The sequence below is a fragment of the Eurytemora carolleeae genome, unplaced genomic scaffold (genome assembly GCF_000591075.1).
Source record: "Eurytemora carolleeae unplaced genomic scaffold, Eaff_2.0 scaffold992, whole genome shotgun sequence".
Lineage (NCBI taxonomy): Eukaryota > Metazoa > Arthropoda > Copepoda > Calanoida > Temoridae > Eurytemora > Eurytemora carolleeae.
In genome coordinates this window covers 127265-148719 of record NW_019396881.1, presented here as the reverse complement: position 1 = coordinate 148719, position 21455 = coordinate 127265, and the positions used below count along the sequence as shown (strand labels likewise).

The 21455-nt window shown below is 34.1% G+C and overlaps 4 protein-coding genes across 6 annotated transcripts; all 4 read right to left on the bottom strand.

Annotated features, from left to right (window-relative positions):
- Positions 1-149: 149 nt before the first annotated feature.
- On the bottom strand, positions 150-1364 carry LOC111709689 (RE1-silencing transcription factor B-like). The gene is made up of 2 exons (XM_023483556.1): positions 1214-1364; positions 150-816 (listed from the first exon to the last, which is right to left on the bottom strand). Exons 1-2 carry the CDS (start codon positions 1341-1343, stop codon positions 170-172), a joined length of 777 nt encoding a protein of 258 aa, XP_023339324.1. The 5' UTR covers positions 1344-1364; the 3' UTR covers positions 150-169.
- LOC111709687 (zinc finger Y-chromosomal protein 2-like) lies at positions 1348-12057 on the bottom strand. Of its 2 annotated transcripts, XM_023483554.1 has the most exons (3): positions 11637-12057; positions 10227-11114; positions 1348-1806 (listed from the first exon to the last, which is right to left on the bottom strand). In XM_023483554.1, the coding sequence occupies exons 1-3, from the start codon at positions 11812-11814 to the stop codon at positions 1727-1729; spliced, it is 1146 nt and encodes a 381-aa protein (XP_023339322.1). In that variant the 5' UTR covers positions 11815-12057; the 3' UTR covers positions 1348-1726. The 2 variants fall into 2 exon arrangements, with proteins under 2 accessions (XP_023339322.1, XP_023339321.1); XM_023483553.1 differs by lacking the exon at positions 1348-1806 and having other exon boundaries at positions 9746-11114; positions 11637-12056.
- On the bottom strand, positions 2816-7043 carry LOC111709685 (zinc finger protein 62-like). 2 transcript variants are annotated; one of them, XR_002766910.1, is made up of 4 exons: positions 6836-7043; positions 6368-6430; positions 3535-5571; positions 2816-3266 (listed from the first exon to the last, which is right to left on the bottom strand). XR_002766910.1 is itself a non-coding variant. In XM_023483551.1 (4 exons), the coding sequence occupies exons 1-3, from the start codon at positions 7029-7031 to the stop codon at positions 3890-3892; spliced, it is 1941 nt and encodes a 646-aa protein (XP_023339319.1). In that variant the 5' UTR covers positions 7032-7043; the 3' UTR covers positions 2816-3266; positions 3854-3889. The 2 variants fall into 2 exon arrangements, 1 of the variants encoding a protein (XP_023339319.1); XM_023483551.1 differs by having other exon boundaries at positions 3854-5571.
- LOC111709686 (zinc finger protein 271-like) lies at positions 7043-9353 on the bottom strand. The gene is made up of 2 exons (XM_023483552.1): positions 9169-9353; positions 7043-9034 (listed from the first exon to the last, which is right to left on the bottom strand). Exons 1-2 carry the CDS (start codon positions 9323-9325, stop codon positions 7701-7703), a joined length of 1491 nt encoding a protein of 496 aa, XP_023339320.1. The 5' UTR covers positions 9326-9353; the 3' UTR covers positions 7043-7700.
- Positions 12058-21455: the final 9398 nt, after the last annotated feature.

Here is a 21455-nt window from a genome sequence, read left to right as displayed (position 1 = left end):
AAAATTCAATTTAATTTTATTTAATTCGATCACTAATTAGGCGTGCTCCCAAAAAAATTGGAAGATTTGAACCAAAAATGAAGGCAGGCTCCCCCCCCCCCTACATCAAATGTGCCAACTCCACCATCCCCTTTAATTTATTAGTGGAGTACTCTTTTAATTATTTATTTTAATTTATTTTTTTATGTCTTCGCTCTATATGTGTTCGAAGATGACTTGCTGTAGTCGCAGAATACTCACAATAATTACAAGGGTATCTTATTCCTTCATGTTTGATTTCGATATGTCTTCTAAGATGGCTTGGTCTAGTCGCAGCGTACTCACATTGACTGCACAGATATCTCACTCCTTCGTGTTTACTTTGAAGATGCTTTTTAAGAACATTCTTAGTAGTTGCAACATAGTCGCATTGATTACATGGATATCTTAACCCTTCATGTTTAGTCTCGATGTGTATTTTAAGCACATTTGGTCTAGTTGCAGCGTACTCACATTTATCACAAGGATATCTAACCCTTGCATGTTTACTTTCAAAATGTCTTCTTAAATCCCCTACTATAGTTGCAGCATAATCACAATTATCACAAGGATATTTTACTCCTTCATGTTTACTAGCAATATGGTTTTTAAGATTACTAACTCTAGTTGCAGTGAAATCACATATATCACAAGAATATCTCACTCCTTCATGTACACTTTCTTTGTGTCTTTTAAGATCTTTTAACCAAGTAGAAGAATATTCACACTCATCGCAGGGATGCTTCCTCTTATTAGATTCATTAGACAGTGACACTTCCTCATCTTTAACAATTTCACCTTAAACAATTACAAATTAGGCGCGAAAAGTTTGAATTTTAAACCCTGTTTTGTAACAATGGGTGGTTTAAAAACAATAAAACAACAATTTTTTCATTCGCACTACGAGGCTCAAAGCCATCAATAGAAGGTTTTTGAAGAGTCCAAATATAGAAGTAGAAACTAGTTTATATCTTTCTTAAATACTAAAATTGGATTGTCTGCTTCTCTGTCTGTTTAATTCCAATACACGTAGAAATGGTGAATAAATGAAATAAATAATTGTAAATATAATTTAAATAATTAAGAGGTGAATATTAGATACCATTCAGCAGTGCTTAAGTGATTCGCGTTCACATAAAATCTCCAGCCCCCCCCCCCCTTTAAACTTGAAATATTTGCAGAATTCGTTTATTACCTTGGGTTTCAATTAATTCACATTTTACATCTTCTTCCTTTATATAAACAGCACATGGATCCTCTACAATAGTGGATGGAAGAATCTCTATTTTACTCCCAATATCATTCTCCTTTAAATTTCCGGCCATTCTCTCTGAAATTATTTAAAAATTACAAAAATTGCCAATTGGACAAATTTGAGCTGACAGGCAAACTTCGAATTGTAAAGAACGGAAAGGTCAAGTTTCGAACAAATTCAGGAAAGTATTTAAATGTTATTCTTATTATTTAGGGATTAGTAGATCTCTCGGGAAACTGCAGGCTGAGGACGAGCCCTGTAAACATTACCTTGAAATTTACTTCGGATTTCTTTCCTCTCTTTTTGTCGCTACATATTTGCTTGTTTATTTGTTTTTTTGTTGATGCTTATTCACAACATATTTTCCGAGAATATGTTTGCTAAATTTGTGTCTTTTTAAGAATTTCTGGCTGTTGCAACATATTCACATCATTAAGAAGGATATCTCATGCCTTAATGCTTGCTCTCAATGTGTGATTTAAGATTGCTTGGTGAATTTGCAGCGTATTCACAATGATCACAAGGATATCCAACTTTATCGTGTCTACTTCTAATATGTATTCTTAGATTACTTTTTTTCCCCATTGTTCTGTAATTACTAAATAAAAATAAATATAAAAAGAGGGGAAATATATCCGACTAATTTAATCAAAGTTTAGAATATTTAGAATTTGATTGAAAACTAACATGGAAACCCAGCTTTGCCTGTTTGCGATAAAAGTCAACCCATTCAACTTAGAATTTTCAACCAAGCTATTAACATTCCCCCACGTTTCTACCAAGTTTTCCTATCAAAATTTGAGTCAAACCGGTCAATGATGATCAGACAAACAAACAAACAGGGTGTCTCCAAAAAAGTCCTTAGTGGAGGCGAGAGCCTCAACTTTAGACTAATATTGACGAGTCTGAACATTGGAAGAGCCTTCAGTCATTCTCATTTTATTCAAGGTTAAAGTTCTGGAATTCTTCTGATGCAAAATAAGGGGAAGGGATTGCCCTGCTAGATCCCTAGACTTAATTCATTACAATTTCTATTAATGGGGTTATCTTAAATCCAAAGTGTATCCAGTAACTTGGATCAGTTAGAACAAAACATTCATCCAATATTTTCCTGTTTAAAGAATCTTTTAAGTTATTTTGTATCGGAAGAATTTCAAAACTTCACCCTTGAATAAAACTTGCTGCCATTCGTTTAGAAAAATGTCAAAGATGGTCAATATTGGTCCAAAAGTGCGGCTCTAGCTAACACTACGGTATTTTATTGAGACACCCTGTATTAATCTCTGTTTCTTTTTTTTAATTCAAACTTTTTTGAGACACCCAATATTTTACTTATTGAGGAGATAATCTAAAATATACACTTGTTTCCTGTTCTCAATTATTATTGATTCAGAGAATTCAGAAGATTGCAGAAGATCCACTTCTTTAACTGCAATTTCACCTTAAGGAATCATAAGGCAGTGAAATCTGCAAGAGGCCCCATTGTGGACCCCCCAGACCGCCCAGGCAGCAGGGTACACTGCCCCGCTCTAAACACCTAAACACAGGGGTATACATATATTTTCAACACCATTTTTGATGTCTTGGAGAAAATGACATGGCATTCACTTGTCAACCTAATTTAAGAAGTAACATTTTTGAATGATCAAAAAAACCCTAGTCTTGGTGTTTACAAATGAAAACAAAATTACTGGAAATATTAAAAATTTCGTTCAGATTTCGATAATTTTGGAAATTCCATAACGAGGGTAATTTTGTAATTACTGATTCAAGAACCATACATAACATGTAAAAATTAATACAGCAAATTATCTCAAAGATCGAAGACGACCTTCAAGTTTTATCTCAAAAGTCATGTTTTGTGATGAAAACTAGAACTTCATTTTAAGATTATTATTAAAACCAACTTTGCGGATTTTCTGAGGCAATATTTTCTAGAAAAATTTAATTTTACCTTGAGGGTCTGTAAGTTCAAACTTAACATCTTCTTCCTCTATAAAAACAGTAGATTTATCCTGTATACAGTATCCTGTACAGTAGATGTATCCTGTACAGTAGATGTATCCTGTATACAGTAGATGTATCCTGTACAGTAGATGTATCCTGTACAGTAGATGTATCCTGTATACAGTAGATGTATCCTGTACAGTAGATGTATCCTGTACAGTAGATGTATCCTGTATACAGTTATCCTGTACAGTAGATGTATCCTGTACAGTAGATGTATCCTGTACAGTAGAGGATGGAAGGATAGTTTCCACCTGTATTTCCTCCTTCAAGTGAAGTAGAATTGGTAAAAGTATTGTTCATATTAACTATATTGATAAATTCAACGTGAAAAGGAATGCATTATTTAAATTTTAAGATTTTTCTTCAAAGACACATGAAATGTTTGTATTGAAAACTTAAATAAAAAAGCTAGATTTACAATTAAATTTACATTAACAAATTTGGTTCACATTGGAACTTACAAATTTCTAAGTCTCTCTTGAACACTTAAAAAATTTACATGTTTAGTTTGAAGTATCTGTACGTATAGAGTTCATTTGTGATTGTATAATGATCTCATACGATACATACGTTGTGAGTTGATCACCTGTCACAAAATATTCGTTTCTAATCAATATTCTTCGTATGATTTCTTCTTCTGTGCCTTTTGAGTGCAACTTGTGATTTTGCAGCATATCCACAGATATTACAAGGAAATCTAACTTCTTCATGTTTACTCTCAATGTGTGTTCTAAGAACAATTGCTGTAGATGCTGAATACTCGCATTTATCACATGGATATCTCACTCCTTCATGTTTACTTTGAATATGTACTCTAAGATTACTAGCTGTAGTTGCAGAATGCTCACATAAATCACAGGCATAAGTCACTCCCTCATGTTTACTTTGAATATGCTTTCTAAGAGAATCAACTGTGTTTGCAGTGTGTTCACATTGACCACATGGATATTTGACTCCATCGTGTTGGCTTTTAATATGTAGTTTTAGATGACTCTCCCTTGTTGCAGTGTAATCACATTGATTACATGGATACCTAACTCCCTCATGTATACTTCGAATATGTATCTTCAGATCAGTCAATCTTAATGACTCGTAATCACATAAAACACAAGGGTATTTCACTTTATCATGTTTAGTCTCAATATGAACTTTAAGATGACTAGATGTAGTTCCAGCAAATTCACATTTATCACATGGAAATCTCAGTCCTTCGTGTTTACTTTTGATATGTTTTCTCAGAGCACTTAATGTAATTCCGGTGTGTTCACATTTATCACAGGGATATCTAACTCCTTCATGTTTACTCTTGATATGTAGTTTTAGAACTCCTTTAGTTGTTGCAGTGTAATTACATGTGTCGCACGGATATCTCACTCCTTCATGTACAGTCCTTTTGTGCCTTTTGAGATCACTTGTGGTAGTTGCAGTAAAGTCACATTTATCACAGGGATACCTCACTCCTTCATGTTTGGTCTTGATATGACTATTAAGATGACTTGCTCTAGTTGCAACGTATTCACATTTATCACAAGGATATCTTATTCCCTTATGCTTAAAATCAACATGTATTTTTAGATCATTTAATCTAGTTGACTCATACTCACATTCATGACATGGATATCTCACTCCTTCATGCTTAATCTTCATATGCGATCCTAAAGCATATGATGAGGTGGTAGTGTACTCACATTTGTCACATGGAAACTGCACTCCTTCATGTTTAATCTGAATATGTCTTTTAAGATCACTTGCGAAAGTTCCTATATACTCACATTTATCACAAGGATATCTCACTCCTTCATGCTTACTATCAATGTGTCTCTTAAGAGAAGTTTCTGTAGTTACAGAGTAGTTACATCTATCGCATGAATATCTCACTCCTTCATGTTTACTCTCAACATGTCTTTTAAGAGTAGTTGTGTCCATTGCAGTGTAGTCACATTTTTCGCAGGGATATCTGACTCCTTCATGTTTTTTCTCAATGTGCAATCGAAGATTGCCTGCTGTAGATGAAACGTGTTCACATTTATCACACGGATATCTCACTCCTTCATGTTTACATTTAACATGTATTCTAAGTTGACTTGCCACAGTTGCAACGTATTCACATTTATCACATGGATATCTAACTCCATTGTGTACACCATTCACATGTCTTTTCAGATCACTTAATCTGGTGTAACCACACCCACATTCTTCACAGGGATATCTTCTTCCTTCTAGTTTCCTCTTCTTAGTTCTGTGAAACCCAAACTGCAGAAAATCCTCTTCTGGGTTTACAGTTGATCCTTGAAAAGTAAAATAAATATTATTATTTAAGATTAGACACTAAAAATTTCTCATACTAAAACATAGGCAAAAGTCCCTCAAAAAGTGAAAATTCATGTTTAAGGACGGTGAAAAAGTTTTGTTAGAAAATAGTTTTGAGCAGGTTTTCAGAGATCAAAGTCGTCAATTTAAAGCAAAAAAAAAGTTTGAAAAAAAAACCCGCCCCACACCATTTTTCGTCCGGACCACAAATGACGTCACAACTCACCAATATTTCGTCCGACCACACATTTATTACATTCTTTTTTAGGTAGTTTGAATTATTATTTTCGAATTTTGAGCCACGTCATGTTGTTTACTATGGTTTTAAATATTTTAAGTGTTGAAATTTTTATTTCACCACACTCAAGCAAATCAAAAGCAAATGCTATGGTCCCTTCTGAAAAAATGTTAACTTTTAATTGTAGATCCTTAAAATCATTATTATCGAAAAGATGCAATTAAAGAGTAAAATAAGAAAACATCATTTTCTGACGAAAAATAGGTGAGACATACATATTTTCCATTTTTTTTGCTAAATTAGGCTTATATATATTTTTATGTTTCAAACAAAATTAAACCATATAGAATAACATGACGTTACCTAAATTTGAAAAAAAGTGTTATAAGGCATAAAAGATACATTTAAAAACACAGAAGCAACACCCGGCCGTTTGGTCGGAATAAATAATTGTGAATTGTGACGTCATTTTGATTTTTTTAATACAACTTACCCTGAAACTTATGAACTTTTGAACATTAAGTTTTAAACCTTACCTTGTGTTTCAGTAATTTCCACCGATACATCTTCTTCCTTTATATAAACAGAACTTACATCCTCTACGAAATGAACATATTTAGTTTTTTAATTTTAATGACGTACATTATGAATCTCCCATTGAAAGAACTTAAAGGTATTGTGGGAAGAATTTTTACAAGTTAACTGTACTTAAATCAGAGATCGGAACTTTTGTTTTGGGAATCTCGGGATAAAAGCATTGATCTTCATTTTATGCAGACCTACGGATTAATTTAATTCATCTTCAATATCCCGTGTGGTCATATTTTCCAGAGATAACTCCAACTGAGGGTTCAAGCATTTATTTAAAAAAAATAAAAAGTGTCCACATTGCATATCGAGATCAAGAGTTCAAAATTAACGATACTCCAAACAAATGTTCAAACCTCAGGTTTCGAAGAAGAATATAATGTACCCGTCTTATTAAATTTAGTTTTAAGCCTTACCTTTGGTATCACTTATTTCCATCTTAACATCTTCTTCTTTTATATAAACAGTACATGTCTCCTCTACGGTACATGTATCCTTTACAGTACATGTATCCTTTCCTGTACATGTATCCTCTACAGTAGAGGGTGGAAGAATCTTTTCTTTTATCTCAGTATTTTCCTTTTTCACTTCGTCCTTTAAATTTCCGACCATTCTCTCTGAAACTATTTATTTGATCAAAAATCTTAATAAAATTTAAAAGTGAATTTAAATTTAAAAATAGCGATTTGGACAAATTGGGATTACTACAAATATTTCTCGTTTATATTAACGACATTGATGGATTTTCTGCTAAGGAACATTTTTCAAATTAACAGTAAATAGATAAAGAAAATTTACATTTTTTTTGGGACAAATGTTCAATTTCTAGGAATGTGAATTTGTAAATACGTTCGCTTGAATAGAAATAACAAGATCTACAAACTAATTCCCACTTTAAACGAATTTTCATGTACAATTTAAACATTTGGTTGACATCATTCGAATTTCGGCTTCATTTCACCACATATACAACATACAAACAAGAAAACATACAGTTATTTGATTAATAAATATTAATTCAATAAATTATTTCACTTTTAGTCGTTGCAATTTCTCTTTTATGTTTTTAAGACCTCTATTAATGCTACAGTGTATCCACATTTATCACAAGGAAATCTTGAATATTCATGTTTACTCTTAACATATGTTCTTAGAGTATTTTCTGTAGTTGTTAAAAACTCACACTTAGTTTAAGTTTATTACTTAACTCTTTGTGTTTACTTTCAATGTGAGATCATTAATTACATGCATTGCAGTATAATCGAATTTTTTAAATGGAAATCAAACTACTTCATGTTTACTATTAACATGTCTTTTTAAGTTACTTACACAAGTTGCGATATATTCACATTCAAGACAAGGATATCTAACTCCTTCATGTTTGCTCTCAATGTGTACTCTAAGTGACTTTGTGTTGGTTGCAGCGTACTCACATTTATCACATGGATATCTCACTTCATCATGCTTAATCACAATATGTCTTCTAAGATTACCAGCTGTAGTTGCAACAAACTCACATTTAGTGCATGGATATCTTACTCCTTCATGTATGCTCTCAATATGTACTCTAAGACACCTTTTGGTGGTTGCAGCGTACTCACATTTATCACATGGATATCTCACTTCTTCATGCTTAATTACAATATGTCTTCTAAGATTACCAGCTGTAGTTGCAACAAACTCACATTTAGTGCAAAGATGTTTCACTCCTTGATGCTTACTCTCAATATGGATTTTAAGATTACTTTTTGTGGATGAAGTGTGTTCACATTTATCACAGGGATATCTCACTCCATTATGTTGTCTTTTAATATGCTCCTTGAGATCATTTAATCTTGGCGCCGTGTACTCACATTCATTACAAGGGTATCTCACTCCTTCATGTTTGCTCTCCATATGGATTTTTAGAGCACTTGGTGAAATTGCAGTGTACTCACATATATCACATGAATATTTTATGCTTACTCCTTCATGCTTACTCTTAATATGTGCTTTAAGACGGCTTGCTAACGGTGAAGTGAAGTCACATTGAGAACACGGATAACTCACTCCTTCATGTTTATTGTCAATATGATATCTAAGATATCTTGGCGAAGAAGCAGCGAACTCACATTTATCACAGGGATATCTCACTCCCTCGTGTTTTCTCTTAATATGCATATTAAGATCACTTACTCTAGTTGAGGTGTACTCGCATCTGTCACAAGGATATCTCAAGCCTATGTGTTTACTCTCAATATGAATTCTGAGTTCAGTTCCTGTAATTGCAGAATATTCGCATATAGTACAGGGATATCTTATTCCATCATGTTTGATCTCTTTATGTATTTTAAGATTACCCGCTGAATTTCCTGCGTACTCGCATTTATCACATGGATATCTTACTCCTTCATGTTCATTCTCTTTATGTTTTTTGAAACTACCTGCTGTAAATGCTATGTATTCACATTTATCACAAGGATATCTCACTTCCTTATGTACACTCTCAATGTGGCCTTTTAGATAACTTGCTGTAGTTGCTATGTATTCACATTTATCACACGGATGTTTCATTTCTTCTAACTTCAGTTTCTTGTTTCTCTTTATCAATCGAAAAGGATCTTCCTCATTGAGATCTAAATAAAAAAGAGTAAAAACATTTATTCGCGATTTCAGATTAAAATCTTCTTAGACTGAAGGGAAAATAAATGAATTCAGGTAAAAAAATATTAAAAACTTACCAGTAAATGTACATAGTTTTAAACCTCACCTTTGGTTTCAGATATTTCAAATTTAACATCTTCTTCCTTCATAAATATGGAATATGTTTCTTCTACAGTAGAGGAGGAGGGGAGGATTTCTTCCTCAATCTCTTCTTTAATCTCAACATTTTCCAGTTTTATTTCCTCCTTTAAGTTTTCCGCCATTTTCTCTGAAAGGGGAGGTGGAGATGGCGCATTTGATGTAGGGGGGAGGGGGGGGGCCTGCCTTCATTATTGGTTAAAATCTTCCAATTTTTTGGCTGTACGCCCAATTAGTGATCGAAATTCCTAAAATAAATTTAAATTGCATTTTAATTACCTCTAATGACCTCTAATGACCTCCACAAATAGAAAATATTTCAACTATGGCTTAATGCTTATCAAACGAAAGCTAGGAACCCCAGGAATACATTAGCAGCAAAAAATCCAGTGGTTGACCTTCTAATGACCTCTTGCGACCTCTAATGACCTAAATGACCTCCAGAAATGAAAATGTTTTAACTATGGCTTTATGCATATCAAACGAAAGCTAGGAACCCCAGGAATATAGTAGCAGCAACGAATCCAGTGGTTGACCTTCTAATGACCTCTAATGGCCTAAATGACCTCCAAAAATGAAAATGTTTGAACTATGGCTTTTTATAAAATATAAAGATTATATTGTCAATACTTAAGTCTGATAAGAGATGTCATTACTCAAAGCTCTTATGAGACTAGAGCTGAAAACTCTTGTATTGGATACCCTTATCCCGATTGCTAAATCTCTGTATCCACTGTTTACACTTTTGATTTTCTGCTTAATTCTCTCTTTTGGATATCCCTACTAAATTCCGACCAAAAAGGAGATCGATAACCACAATTCTAAAGTTTTCAACTCAGGATCACTAACCACCATATTAGTCTTTATGTTTGCTCATCTTGTGTCTCTTTAGAGAATTTCTTGCAGTTGCAACATATTCACATAATTCACAAGGATATCTCACTCCTTCATGCTTGCTCTGAATGTGTGATTTAAGATTGCTTGGTGAATTTGCAGCGTATTCACAATGATCACAAGGATATCCAACTTTATCGTGTCTACTTCTAATATGTATTCTTAGATTACTTTCTGAGGATGTAGTAAACTCACATTGTTCACAAGGAAATCTAACTTCTTTGTGCTTACTCACAATATGTTTTCCTAGACTAACTGTTGAAATTGCAGTATATTCACATTTATCACAAGAATATCTCACTCTTTCATGTTTTATCTTGATATGTTTTCTCAAAGTATTTGCTGTACTAGAAATGTATGCACATTTGTCGCAAAAATATTTCACACCTTCATGTATACTCTCAACATGTATTCTTAGACAAGTCGCTGTGCTTGCTATGTGCTCACACTTATTACAGGGATATCTGATTCTATCGTGTACACTCTCAACATGTTGTCTTAAATTGCTTGCTAAAGTTGCAGAATACTCACATTTATCACAAGGATACCTGACTCCTTCATGTCTACTCTCAACATGTATTCTTAGATTACTAGTTGTAGATGCAACGTACTCACATTTATCACAGGGATACCTAATTCCTTCATGCTTACTCCTTATATGTGTTTTAAGTCTATCCGCAGTGTTGGCAAAATAATCACATAAATTACATGGATATCGAACTCCCTCGTGAATGTTCTCAACATGCCTTTTCAGAATTATTGATGAGGATGCATCATATTCACATTGATTGCAGAAATATCTCTTTCCTTCATGTTTACTTTCAATATGTTTTTTCAGATCACTTTTTCTAGCTATAGTATAGTCACATTGATCACAAGGGTATCTGATTTCTTCATGTTTAGCTTTGATATGTCTGTTCAACTTGCTGCCACAGGGTGCAGTGAATTCACATTTATCACAGGGATATATTTTTTCTTCAAGTTTGCCCATCTTAGCTCTCTTTGATTCCGATATCGAACCTGAAAGCAAATTCTTTATCAAAAATAATCCAGTGTCCGAATTTAATGAATTTAAGCCGCGACTCAAATCCCCCAAAAACCTGTTTCAATTGAGCGCCGGCTAACATCTTGAAAAATTGAATATAATTTTAAGTGGAAATCTGCAAACCTCTATTCAAAGGTAAGACATCTTATCATCGTCAATAACAATACAAGTACAGTTGCAGGGTGTATAAAGACTAAATTTGAAGACCTGTATTATAGAGGTATATCTTTTCCATAGTTTATTGTGACCTCATTAGCTTGGAAATCCATCTTTCCCTTGAAACTAAGTTTTCCCCTTTAAATGTTTAAACCAAGCTAAGACTATTTCTGTGGTTTAATAAAGGTCACCAACCAAAATTTGAGGCAAATTGGTCAAGGGGGTTCATGAGTTATAAATAGGCATACAAACAGATTATGGTTAACTGGTTTGGTAATTTCCTAGTATACGATTTTTGGTGGGTCCAAAAATCGTTCTCTAGGACAGACCTCAAATCTTACCTTTGTTTTCAATAATTTCAACCTTTACGTCGTCTTCCTTTATATAAACAGTACATGTATCCTCTACAGTACATGTATTCTCTCCAGTAGAGGATGGAAGGATTTCTTTCTGAATCTCTTCTTTAATCTCATTATTATCCTTCTTTAATTCATTTTTGAGGATTCCGGCCATTTTCATTGAAAAATCTGAAAAATCTCATGGTGCAAATTAGTCAGGAGGGTTAGGAGGGTGCGTCCAAAACGATCTCTAGGACAGATCCGTGAGCTAAAAACGTTCTAATTTCCGTTTGTTTCTTTGAGCATCAATTGCGAACTTCTCAAATTTTGAATCGCAGGGGGTGCACTCATGAACGCCCCCCCCCCTTAGATTTGGACGGCGACTAAGTTACTCTACTCTCCTGAACCTAGCGTAATGAATGTAATCCCAAGCGTAAACAAACCCCACAGTCACTGTACACTATAGTTCACAGAGAACACTAGAACTGTTGAAAAGATCATGAACACAGAAGACGACATTATATCTAATCATTATCCTAAACCTGGAAATAATTTATGTAAAATTAACGGTAATGTTACATCGTCTATACGCAACATCCCCCCTACTGAACTTCTGACCTACTAATTTTCCGACCTACTGCAATATGGGACCTACGCCAGCTGTTTATTTTAATATATGATTTGAGGGTTAGGTTAGGTTAAGCCAATTTCTGGGCCGAGCGCTGTGGCTAGGACAGGCTAGGGGGCCGAGCTTCACGGCTAGGACAGGCTAGGGGGCCGGGCGCTGCGGCCACAAGTCCATATAGCAGCTGTAATACCACGTGCTATGTAGGTCGGATGTGTAGTATAGCGGATTTGGCGTAGGTCAGAAGTGGAGTATGGCGGATATGTATAGGTCGAAAAATACACCACCAAAATTAACTGAGGCACTCGCTCTCTTGGATCTCATGGAAACAACAACAAAACAAATGATACATTGTTAAGTTGATACTGGAGGGGACTAAACCTTTTTCGACATTCCAGTGGGGGGGGGGGGGGCTAAGTTTGGGACCCCCTGGAAATAAATTATAGTACTTTCATTTTTCTTAATATCTATTGGACTTAATTTATCTATTTCCAAAATTGTCTTCTATTTTTTTGTAAATGGTAATAAATCCAGTATTATTTCAATCATCGAATGTTGGGAGGGAATGAAAATGATGCAAAGAGGTAAAGGAGTTTGAGATGAATGAAGAGATGGTTTCTGTCAAGGAAGAAATTACGTCCTTACTCCTCTCCTCTACTGCAGAGGATTCATGTACTGTACATGCTACTGTACAGGATACTGGGACTGTAATGTACACCTACGAGGAAGAAATCAAGATGGAGAATACTGATACTCGAGGTACGACTTAAATATTATTACTTTGACCTTCCTATATTTTCAACTTGGATAAAATGTATATTTTAGGTGAAATAGATCTAAATTTTTAGGTTGGTTCACCATTGATATATGGTCAGATGAGCTATAGTTTTAGGTTGGTTTACCATTAATATAGGGTCAGCTGAGCTATAGTTTTAGGTTGGTTTACCATTAATAGGGTCAGATGAGAAATGATTTTTTTAACGAAATAAAAAAAGTTTTTTGTTGTGAAAAATAAGAAAATACATTTAATATATTTTGAGAAATCATTTTAAAAGTTTTCATAACAAAGCATTTCGTTTTAATAACTTTAAATATAATTTTAAGTTTATCCTTTAAAGAGAACGTAATCATTGTAAAAACTGGATTCATACTTAAAACGAAAAAAAATCATCTTAAACAGCATGCACAATTCACATTCTTCAATCACATGTTTCAAGGGTATAAATGGAGCCATAAAAAGTGATGGCATACGGGAATACAAAGAGTTCACACGGTTCACTGTTTAATCACTTTAAAGGGGTTGTAAGCGTAATTTCACGTAACCCTCCTTTCTAAAACATGGCAATGCACGATTAACAACGGCACCGAAGCTTTTCTGATCAAGTATGAATTGGATATCAATGTTCACAATTTTGAAAACTGATTATTTTCAATTGTGGCGTTTCTGATAAAGTGACTAGCGCATTTCTACTGTAGTCAAATGTATAGGAATTATCAGAATTAAACATTTTTAAACCTAGAAACCGATAAAGTGTTCAAGGGTACCGTTGTGAATCGGGAATATTTTCTATGCTAGACAGTTCCTTTCAGGCCGGATTAGAAATCCTCTAAAAGTTTTGGAATTATTTATTTTTATTATTATTTGGGACACATAAATAAACAATAAATTGCAGGTCAATTATTGCACAACATTATATCTCAAATAAAATAGATGATTATTGATTAAGTAGGAAAATACATTACATCATGATAAAAGTAGAGGAAACATATGTTAGTATCCTACATTATTAAATTTTACTATATTGCGCTGAAGGATCGGGAATGTCTGTAACAACCAATATTTTAAAATCAAACTATTATTATTATTATTGTTTAACTATTATTATTATTTTTTAAGATGACAATATTCGATCGTAAATTTTATCTACAATCGTCGTATTTATCAAACATAGATTATTCGATTTAAAAGAATTTATAGGTTGAAAAATGCATGGAATACGACATTGGGTTGCAAAGATAACGAAATTAGGAAATCAGAGTTTGAGGCAATGACTTAATACTCTATAGGGACTGAAAGCGTAATTTCAAGCGACCTTCTCTGCAAAGATGGCAATTCCTGATTTATAACAAGTTAGCTGTAAAAGCTTTGTTTGATAAGTATGAATTAGATATCGCATCGCATGAAAAAACTTTGTTAAAATAGCTGATCAATCAGTGAAGCTGATAAAAAAATAATATTTAACATGAGCCATCATAGGCTGTAAATTGAATCTTTAATTTATTTTAAATCACTTTTTGCAATTGTTTAATTTCTTAAGATGCTAATAATGAGGTCTCCAGAATGTATTGGTGCGCTCAGAAAGACCAGGGCTATTATGACTTTATAATCTTTTTAAATACTCGTGCTTCTAAAGGAAAAATATAAGTATGCGTAGTAATGATGCACTGTAAAATTAAGCGAGCAAAGTTGGATCTTTTTTATATTCGAATCAATATTTTTGTAAATAATATTCATGTTTATTGTATTTAAATTTCCCAAAAATAGATTTTTTTTAAATTCAAAAATACTGTAACATTTAGAAAGGAATTACTAAACCAAATACATATATATTCAATCTTATTTAATAATTATATACTATAGGGGTTGGGATAAAAAATTCAAGGATTTTGAATCAAACATTCATTATTTTTGAATTTAAGAAAACTATAATGATAAAGAAAATAAAAAAAATAAATAAAATTGAATATTTTATTCTAAAAAACTGTTTAAAATTGTATATCATTATTTATTACTTTGTATAAAAATCACTCGCATTGTCAACGCGTGATTATTTACGTATTTTATTCCAAAGTTTTGAATTAAATATTCAATAAATAGGAATATTATTGTCCTATTGGATTCGAATTGGTAAACAAAATTATTCAAAATTTAGGTAAAATTTATCCAATATTATTGTTGTGATCGCGCGATTCCGAAATATTGAATAAAATATACAATCTCAAATTTTACAGTGTGGAAACTTTTTTTAAAGTGTCATTATGTGTTTATAACTGTCCGAGGAGACCACTAGAAACTTGTTTAAGGTTTCTATGTTCAAAAGGAAATTTTTTTAATTGCCAGACTAAATACATTATTTTGAGTGACCTTTTCTTTTCAGTATACCATATTCGATTCACGTCTTCTCTTTTTACGTTTATTATTTTCAATTGTGATTTCGCATCTCTGCTCCAGAAATTGTCAGAGAAATAGAAACTCTTAAAACTAGAAAAAAACGATATCTTAGACATTATTGATAAAATAAATGTGAATCTGACATGTCTCTTTCTAAACTGAAAGGTCTCAGAAAATTACAACGACAGTTTCTATAAGTTTTAAGCATGATCTTTTAGGAGGGATTTTGGCAATATTTCTAGTACATAAACTTCCCAGAGTAAAATTGGCAATAATAAGGTAGTTTTTTCTTAATTATATTGATTATGTTTTAGCAGAAGAACCAAGCGTTACCCGTGCCATGGTTTCTCTTGTCCATCAGTTCCTTGCCCGTGCACGTCGGGCTTCCTGAGGTTTTAATTCCGTGCCCCACTGCCTTATTATACTTTGCATTTTTATATTTAAGTTACATTTTACTAGGGGTTTCTACTTGGCCGACATACTCGTATATATAAAATAATTATAAAATAATAAAATATTATTAAAAATATTGTGTTTAAGTTGTTTATTTACTGATTTACTGATTTACTGATTTACTGATTATTGCTGTATAGTATAATAAATATATGTATTTATAAACAGGAAGTATTACTAGAGAGGAAGGATAACTATAGAACAGGAAGTATAATTAGACAGGAAGGATAACTAGTGAACAGGAAGTATAACTAGACAGGAAGGATAACAAGTGAACAGGAAGTATAACTAGACAGTAAGGATAACTAGTGAACAGGAAGTATAACTAGACAGGAAGGATAACTAGTGAACAGGAAGTATTACTAGACAGGAAGGATAACTAGTGAACAGAAAGTATAACTAGACAGGAAGGATAACTAGAGAACAGGTAGGATAACTATATATATGTATGTATGTATATATGTGTGTGTGTGTATTAGTTTGGAAACCCAGCTTTACCTGGAAACTAAGTTATTATCGGACATCCAAAAATACAGACACCTTATCGGACACCTTATGTGTATACTTTGCTAAATGAAATACATTACATAAGATATATTTTAGTGCTGGTTTTATGGGAATATCTATGGGATTGTTAGGATTCTCTGTTTATTGTCAGTCTGTTAATTATCAGTTCACTGGATTAAGAGTCATACCTTTGTTATCAATAGTTCTTTACACCCTGAGCTATGGTTCAGGTAACAACATTAAGAATCATACCTTTGTTATCACTAGAGTGGCATGTCCAAGGCACAAGGGTTCCCTTTAAACCTTGGCCAGAGATAAATATGTTTTTTTTTATCAGAGAGTAGATTATTTTTAATTGTGATATCTCTCTAAGAGTGCAGATTACTGATATTTACCCTGATATTTCCAATCCTATTGATGGTTTTACATCCTCATGGAACCTTCTGGATGTTCTCCGGGGTATGTTTTTTAGATTGTGGTCTCTATGCAACCGTAATACCGGAGACGAAAGGACTTTCCATTCTTCAAATAAGAGAACTATTCAAGAACTCGGTGAACAAACCAACAAAGCATTTATGTTCCTGAAAGAAAAAAATTTAATTCTATCAAAGAAGAGAGTTTAAAATAAAAGTTTATTTTTTTTCAAAAATATATATTTCCTTTATATGTTAATTTTTGATTCAAATCTAGACCCAATGGTGGGCATTTAGTTTTAGTTAGTTCTACTTGTTTTTAAAATTCATAACCAATCAACTATAGAACAGGAAGGATAACAAGAAAGCAGGAAGTATAACTAGAGAACAGAAAGTATAACTAGAGAACAGGAAGTATAACTAGTGAACAGGACGGTTAAATAGAGAAAAGAAAGGATAACTAGTGAACAGGACGGTTAAATAGAGAAAAGAAAGGATAACCAGTGAACAGGAAGGATCAAATAGATTATCAAGTACTAGAATCTATTTGGGAAGGATAACTTTTGAACAGGAAGGATAACTAGAAAGCAGGAAGGATAACTAGAGCACAGGCTGGATAACAAGAGTACAGGATGGATAACAAGAGAACAGGAGGGATTACAAAAGAACTAGAGAAAGGATAACTAGTGAACTAGAGGACGAATAACTAGAGAACTTTTGGGCGGATAATTAGTGAGCACGAGGACGGATAACTAGAGAACTAGAGGACGAATAACTAAAGTGAACGAGGACGGATAAATAGAGAACTAGAGAAAGGATAACTAGAGAACTAGAGGACGAATAACTAAAGATAACGAGGACGGATAAATAGAGAACTAGAGAACTAAAGGATGGATGACTAGAGAACTAAAGGATGGATAGCTAGAGAACTGTAGAGGACTGATAACTAAAGAACTTGAAGACGGATAACTAGAGAACTGGAGACCACGAGGAGGGATAACTAGGAAACTAAAGAGCACGAGGACGGATATCTGAAGAACGAGAGGACGGATAACTGGAGAACTAGAGAACAGATAACCAGAGAACTAGAGACCACGAGGATTAAGAACTAGAGAGCACAAGGACGGATTACAATAGAGCACGAGGACAGATATCTAGAGAACACAAGGACGTATAATCAGAAACCCCCTTCTCCTTGTACAGTGTATATCTCCACACATAATATAATGCTTATCACGTCTATATATAAATATATATCTGCCTGTTCTGTAAATTGTTCAATCCCAAACATGGTGTTGTTTGATGTCGGGTCCGGCCTATAAGAAGATTATCAAATAAACACGGATTCAGTTTATTGCCTGTATATATATTGAGAAAAGTATATATAGTGGTCCAAAACACCCCCCCCCCCTCCAACAAAACACGATGAGCTTCAGTGTATCAAGGTTTTTTATTAACAATTTTTTTTACAAATCTTACAGACTTTATTTTTCATATTGAAGGGATCTGAGATTCACTAAAACCAATTACAATAAAATCCGACATAATGTACGCTCGTTTGACCTCCTAGTTTCAACTGTACCAGGAGTCAGACCGGTCGACTTAATGGTTTTAAATGTACCCGGAGTAAATCCATCCGAGCTATTAGTTTCAAATGTTCTCTAGTAATTGGAGTAAATATTTCGTTCCTTAGATGTCCTTGGTACCCGGAGTAAATACATCCTTCTCTGTGATGTCCTTGGTAGCTGGAGTAAATATATCCTTCTCTTTGATTTCCTTGGTACCCGGAGTAAATATATCCTTCTCTTTAATTTCCTTGGTACCCGGAGTAAACATAACCCACTCTGTTCTGTCCTGGGTACCCGGTGTAAATTTAACCTTCTCTGTTAATTCCTGTCTACCCAAAATAAATATTACCTACTCTGTGATGTCCTAGGTACCCGGAGTAAATATAATTTACTCTGTGATGTCCTAGGGACCCGGAGTAAATATAATCTACTCTGTGATGTCCTAGGGACCCGGAGTAAATATAATCTACTCTGTGATGTCCTAGGTACCCGGAGTAAATATAATCTACTCTGTGATGTCCTAGGTACCCGGAGTAAATATAATCTACTCTGTGATGTCCTAGGTACTCGGAGTAAATATAATCTACTCTGTGATGTACTAGGTACCCGGAGTGAATATATCCTTCTCTGTGATGTCCTTGGCACCCGGAGTAAATATAATCTACTCTGTGATGTCCTAGGTACCCGGAGTAAATATATCCTTCTCTGTGATATCCTTGGTACCCGGAACTAAACTTTAAGTCCTTCCCTGTTTACACTTCAAGGGGTGAATCTTATGACTGGTGATATAATGCAGCACTCGGAGGATTCTATTAATATCAAACCCTGGGATGTAAATACAGGGTGTCCCAAAAAACATGGGAATTCAGTGACGAATTCGATATCGTCTTTGTTATACATTAGCATTGTGATACCTGATTTCAACAGCCATATATTATTATGTCTGCTAGAGTTTATTTTATGAAAACGGTAAATGGCTGTAAAGATGTGTCTATAATGTCTCCGCAAGATGAACAGTGAAGACGGACAAGTTTACTCTGTTTGTATACTGTAATTTTCTTGTTTTACTAAGTACAACCGTATGCAGTCAAAACATAAACAAACAAATTGTAAACATAGCAGACGAAAATCTTATGGATTATAGCTTTCTCAGTAGGTATCACTATACTAAATCAAAGAATTTTTTAAAAAGACGATATCGAATTCGTCACTGAATTCCCATGTTTATTGGGACACCCTGTACTATACGAAGAACCCTTATTACCCGGAGTAAATCTACTCAACCCTACATTCAAAGTTTGCCTGCATAAAATTATTGAAGAGAAAAATATGATATTAGCTTGAGTTCAATCTTAAATACATGTTCTTGTAGGAAGAGGGCGGATATATAGTCAGCATGAAACACAACGAATTCAAGAGTTATTACGATTATTAGTTAGAGTGTGGAACATCATACAGGCGGAGTAAACTAATCAGGACAGCGCAGGGGGAAGTTAGGACATGGAGATAGAATAATAGGACTGGGCAGGGGGAAGTTAGAACATGGAGTTAGAATAATAGGACGAAGCAGAGGGAGGTTAGAACATAGAGTTAGAATTATAGGAAGGAGCAGGTTAGAACATAAAGTTAGAATAATAGGAAGGAGCAGGAGAGGTTAGAACATGGAGCTAGAATTATAGGACGAGGCGGGGGGAGGTTAGAACATGGAGCTAGAATAATGGGACGGTACAGGTGGAAGTTACAGCATGGAGCTAGAATAATAGGACGAAGCAGGGGGAAGTTAGAATATGGAGCTAGAATAATAGGAAGAAGCAGTGGGAGGTTAGAATATGGAGATAGAATATTAGGACGCAGCAGGGGGAAGTTTGAGCATGGCGCTAGAATAATAGGACGAAGCAGAGGGAGGTTATGACATGGAGCTAGAATAATGGGACGGAGCAGGGAGAGGTTATGACTTGGAGCTAGAATAATAGGACGGAGCAAGCGGAAGTAAGAACATGGAGCTAGAATAATAAGAAGAGCAGGGGGAAGTTAGAACATATAGAACTCGAATAATAGGACGAAGCCGTAGGTAGTTAGGACACTGAGCTAGAATAATAGGACGGAGCAGTATGGAGCTTGAACATGGAGCTATAAAAGGACGGAGTAGGGGGAAGTTAGTTCGTTTAGCCAGAAAAGTGGTATGGAGAAGCTGGAAGTTTAAACATGGAGTTAGAATAAAAAAACGGGAGTAGGGGGAGGTTAGGACATGGAGCTAGAATAATAGGATGGAGTAGTAGGAAGTTAGAACATGGGGCTAGAATAATAGGACAGAGTAGTAGGAAGTAAGAACATGAAGTTAGAATAATAGAACGGAGCGGGGGGGAAGAAAGAACATAGAGCTAAAATGATAGGACGTAGCAAGGGGAAGTAAGATCATGGAGCTAGACTAATAGGATGGAGCACGGGGAAGTAAGAACACGGAGCTATAGCTATAATTTAAATTTCAAAAGAGCTAGAGTAGTAGGAGAGAATAGTAGGAAGTTAGAAGACGGAGCAGGAGGAAGTTTCTTCACAGAGGTAGAATAGTTGGTCGGGTCAATAGGAAGTTTTTCGTAGTACTAGAAAATTAGGAAGGAACAGTTGGAATTTAGAACTCGGAGCTAGAATATTAGGAAATTAGGTCATGAAGATAGCTCAAATAGGACAGTGCAGTAAGAAATTAGGCCACGGAGTTAAAATAATAGGACGGAGCATAATGAAGTTAGTAAGGATTTTCAAAATAAAATTTATTTCCGTTCATGATATTAATAAGCTAGGAGTTTGTAGATTTTACCCTCTTTTCTAACAACATTTCTAGACAAATCCAATATCTTGTTCCCTTTCAGCAAAATTTGAACAATATAATTAAGATATAATAATGATATAATATGCATATTGGGGAATTAGTGGACTTATTTGTATCTGATAAAACGAGTTCAATAGTTGCTTAATCTAATTTCTTATTTCATATCTTATTATTACAACCTAACTTCTCTGTCGACATATATTTTATTGTTTTATTTTATTGTTTTATTTTATTGAACTATATTTATAATATTTTGA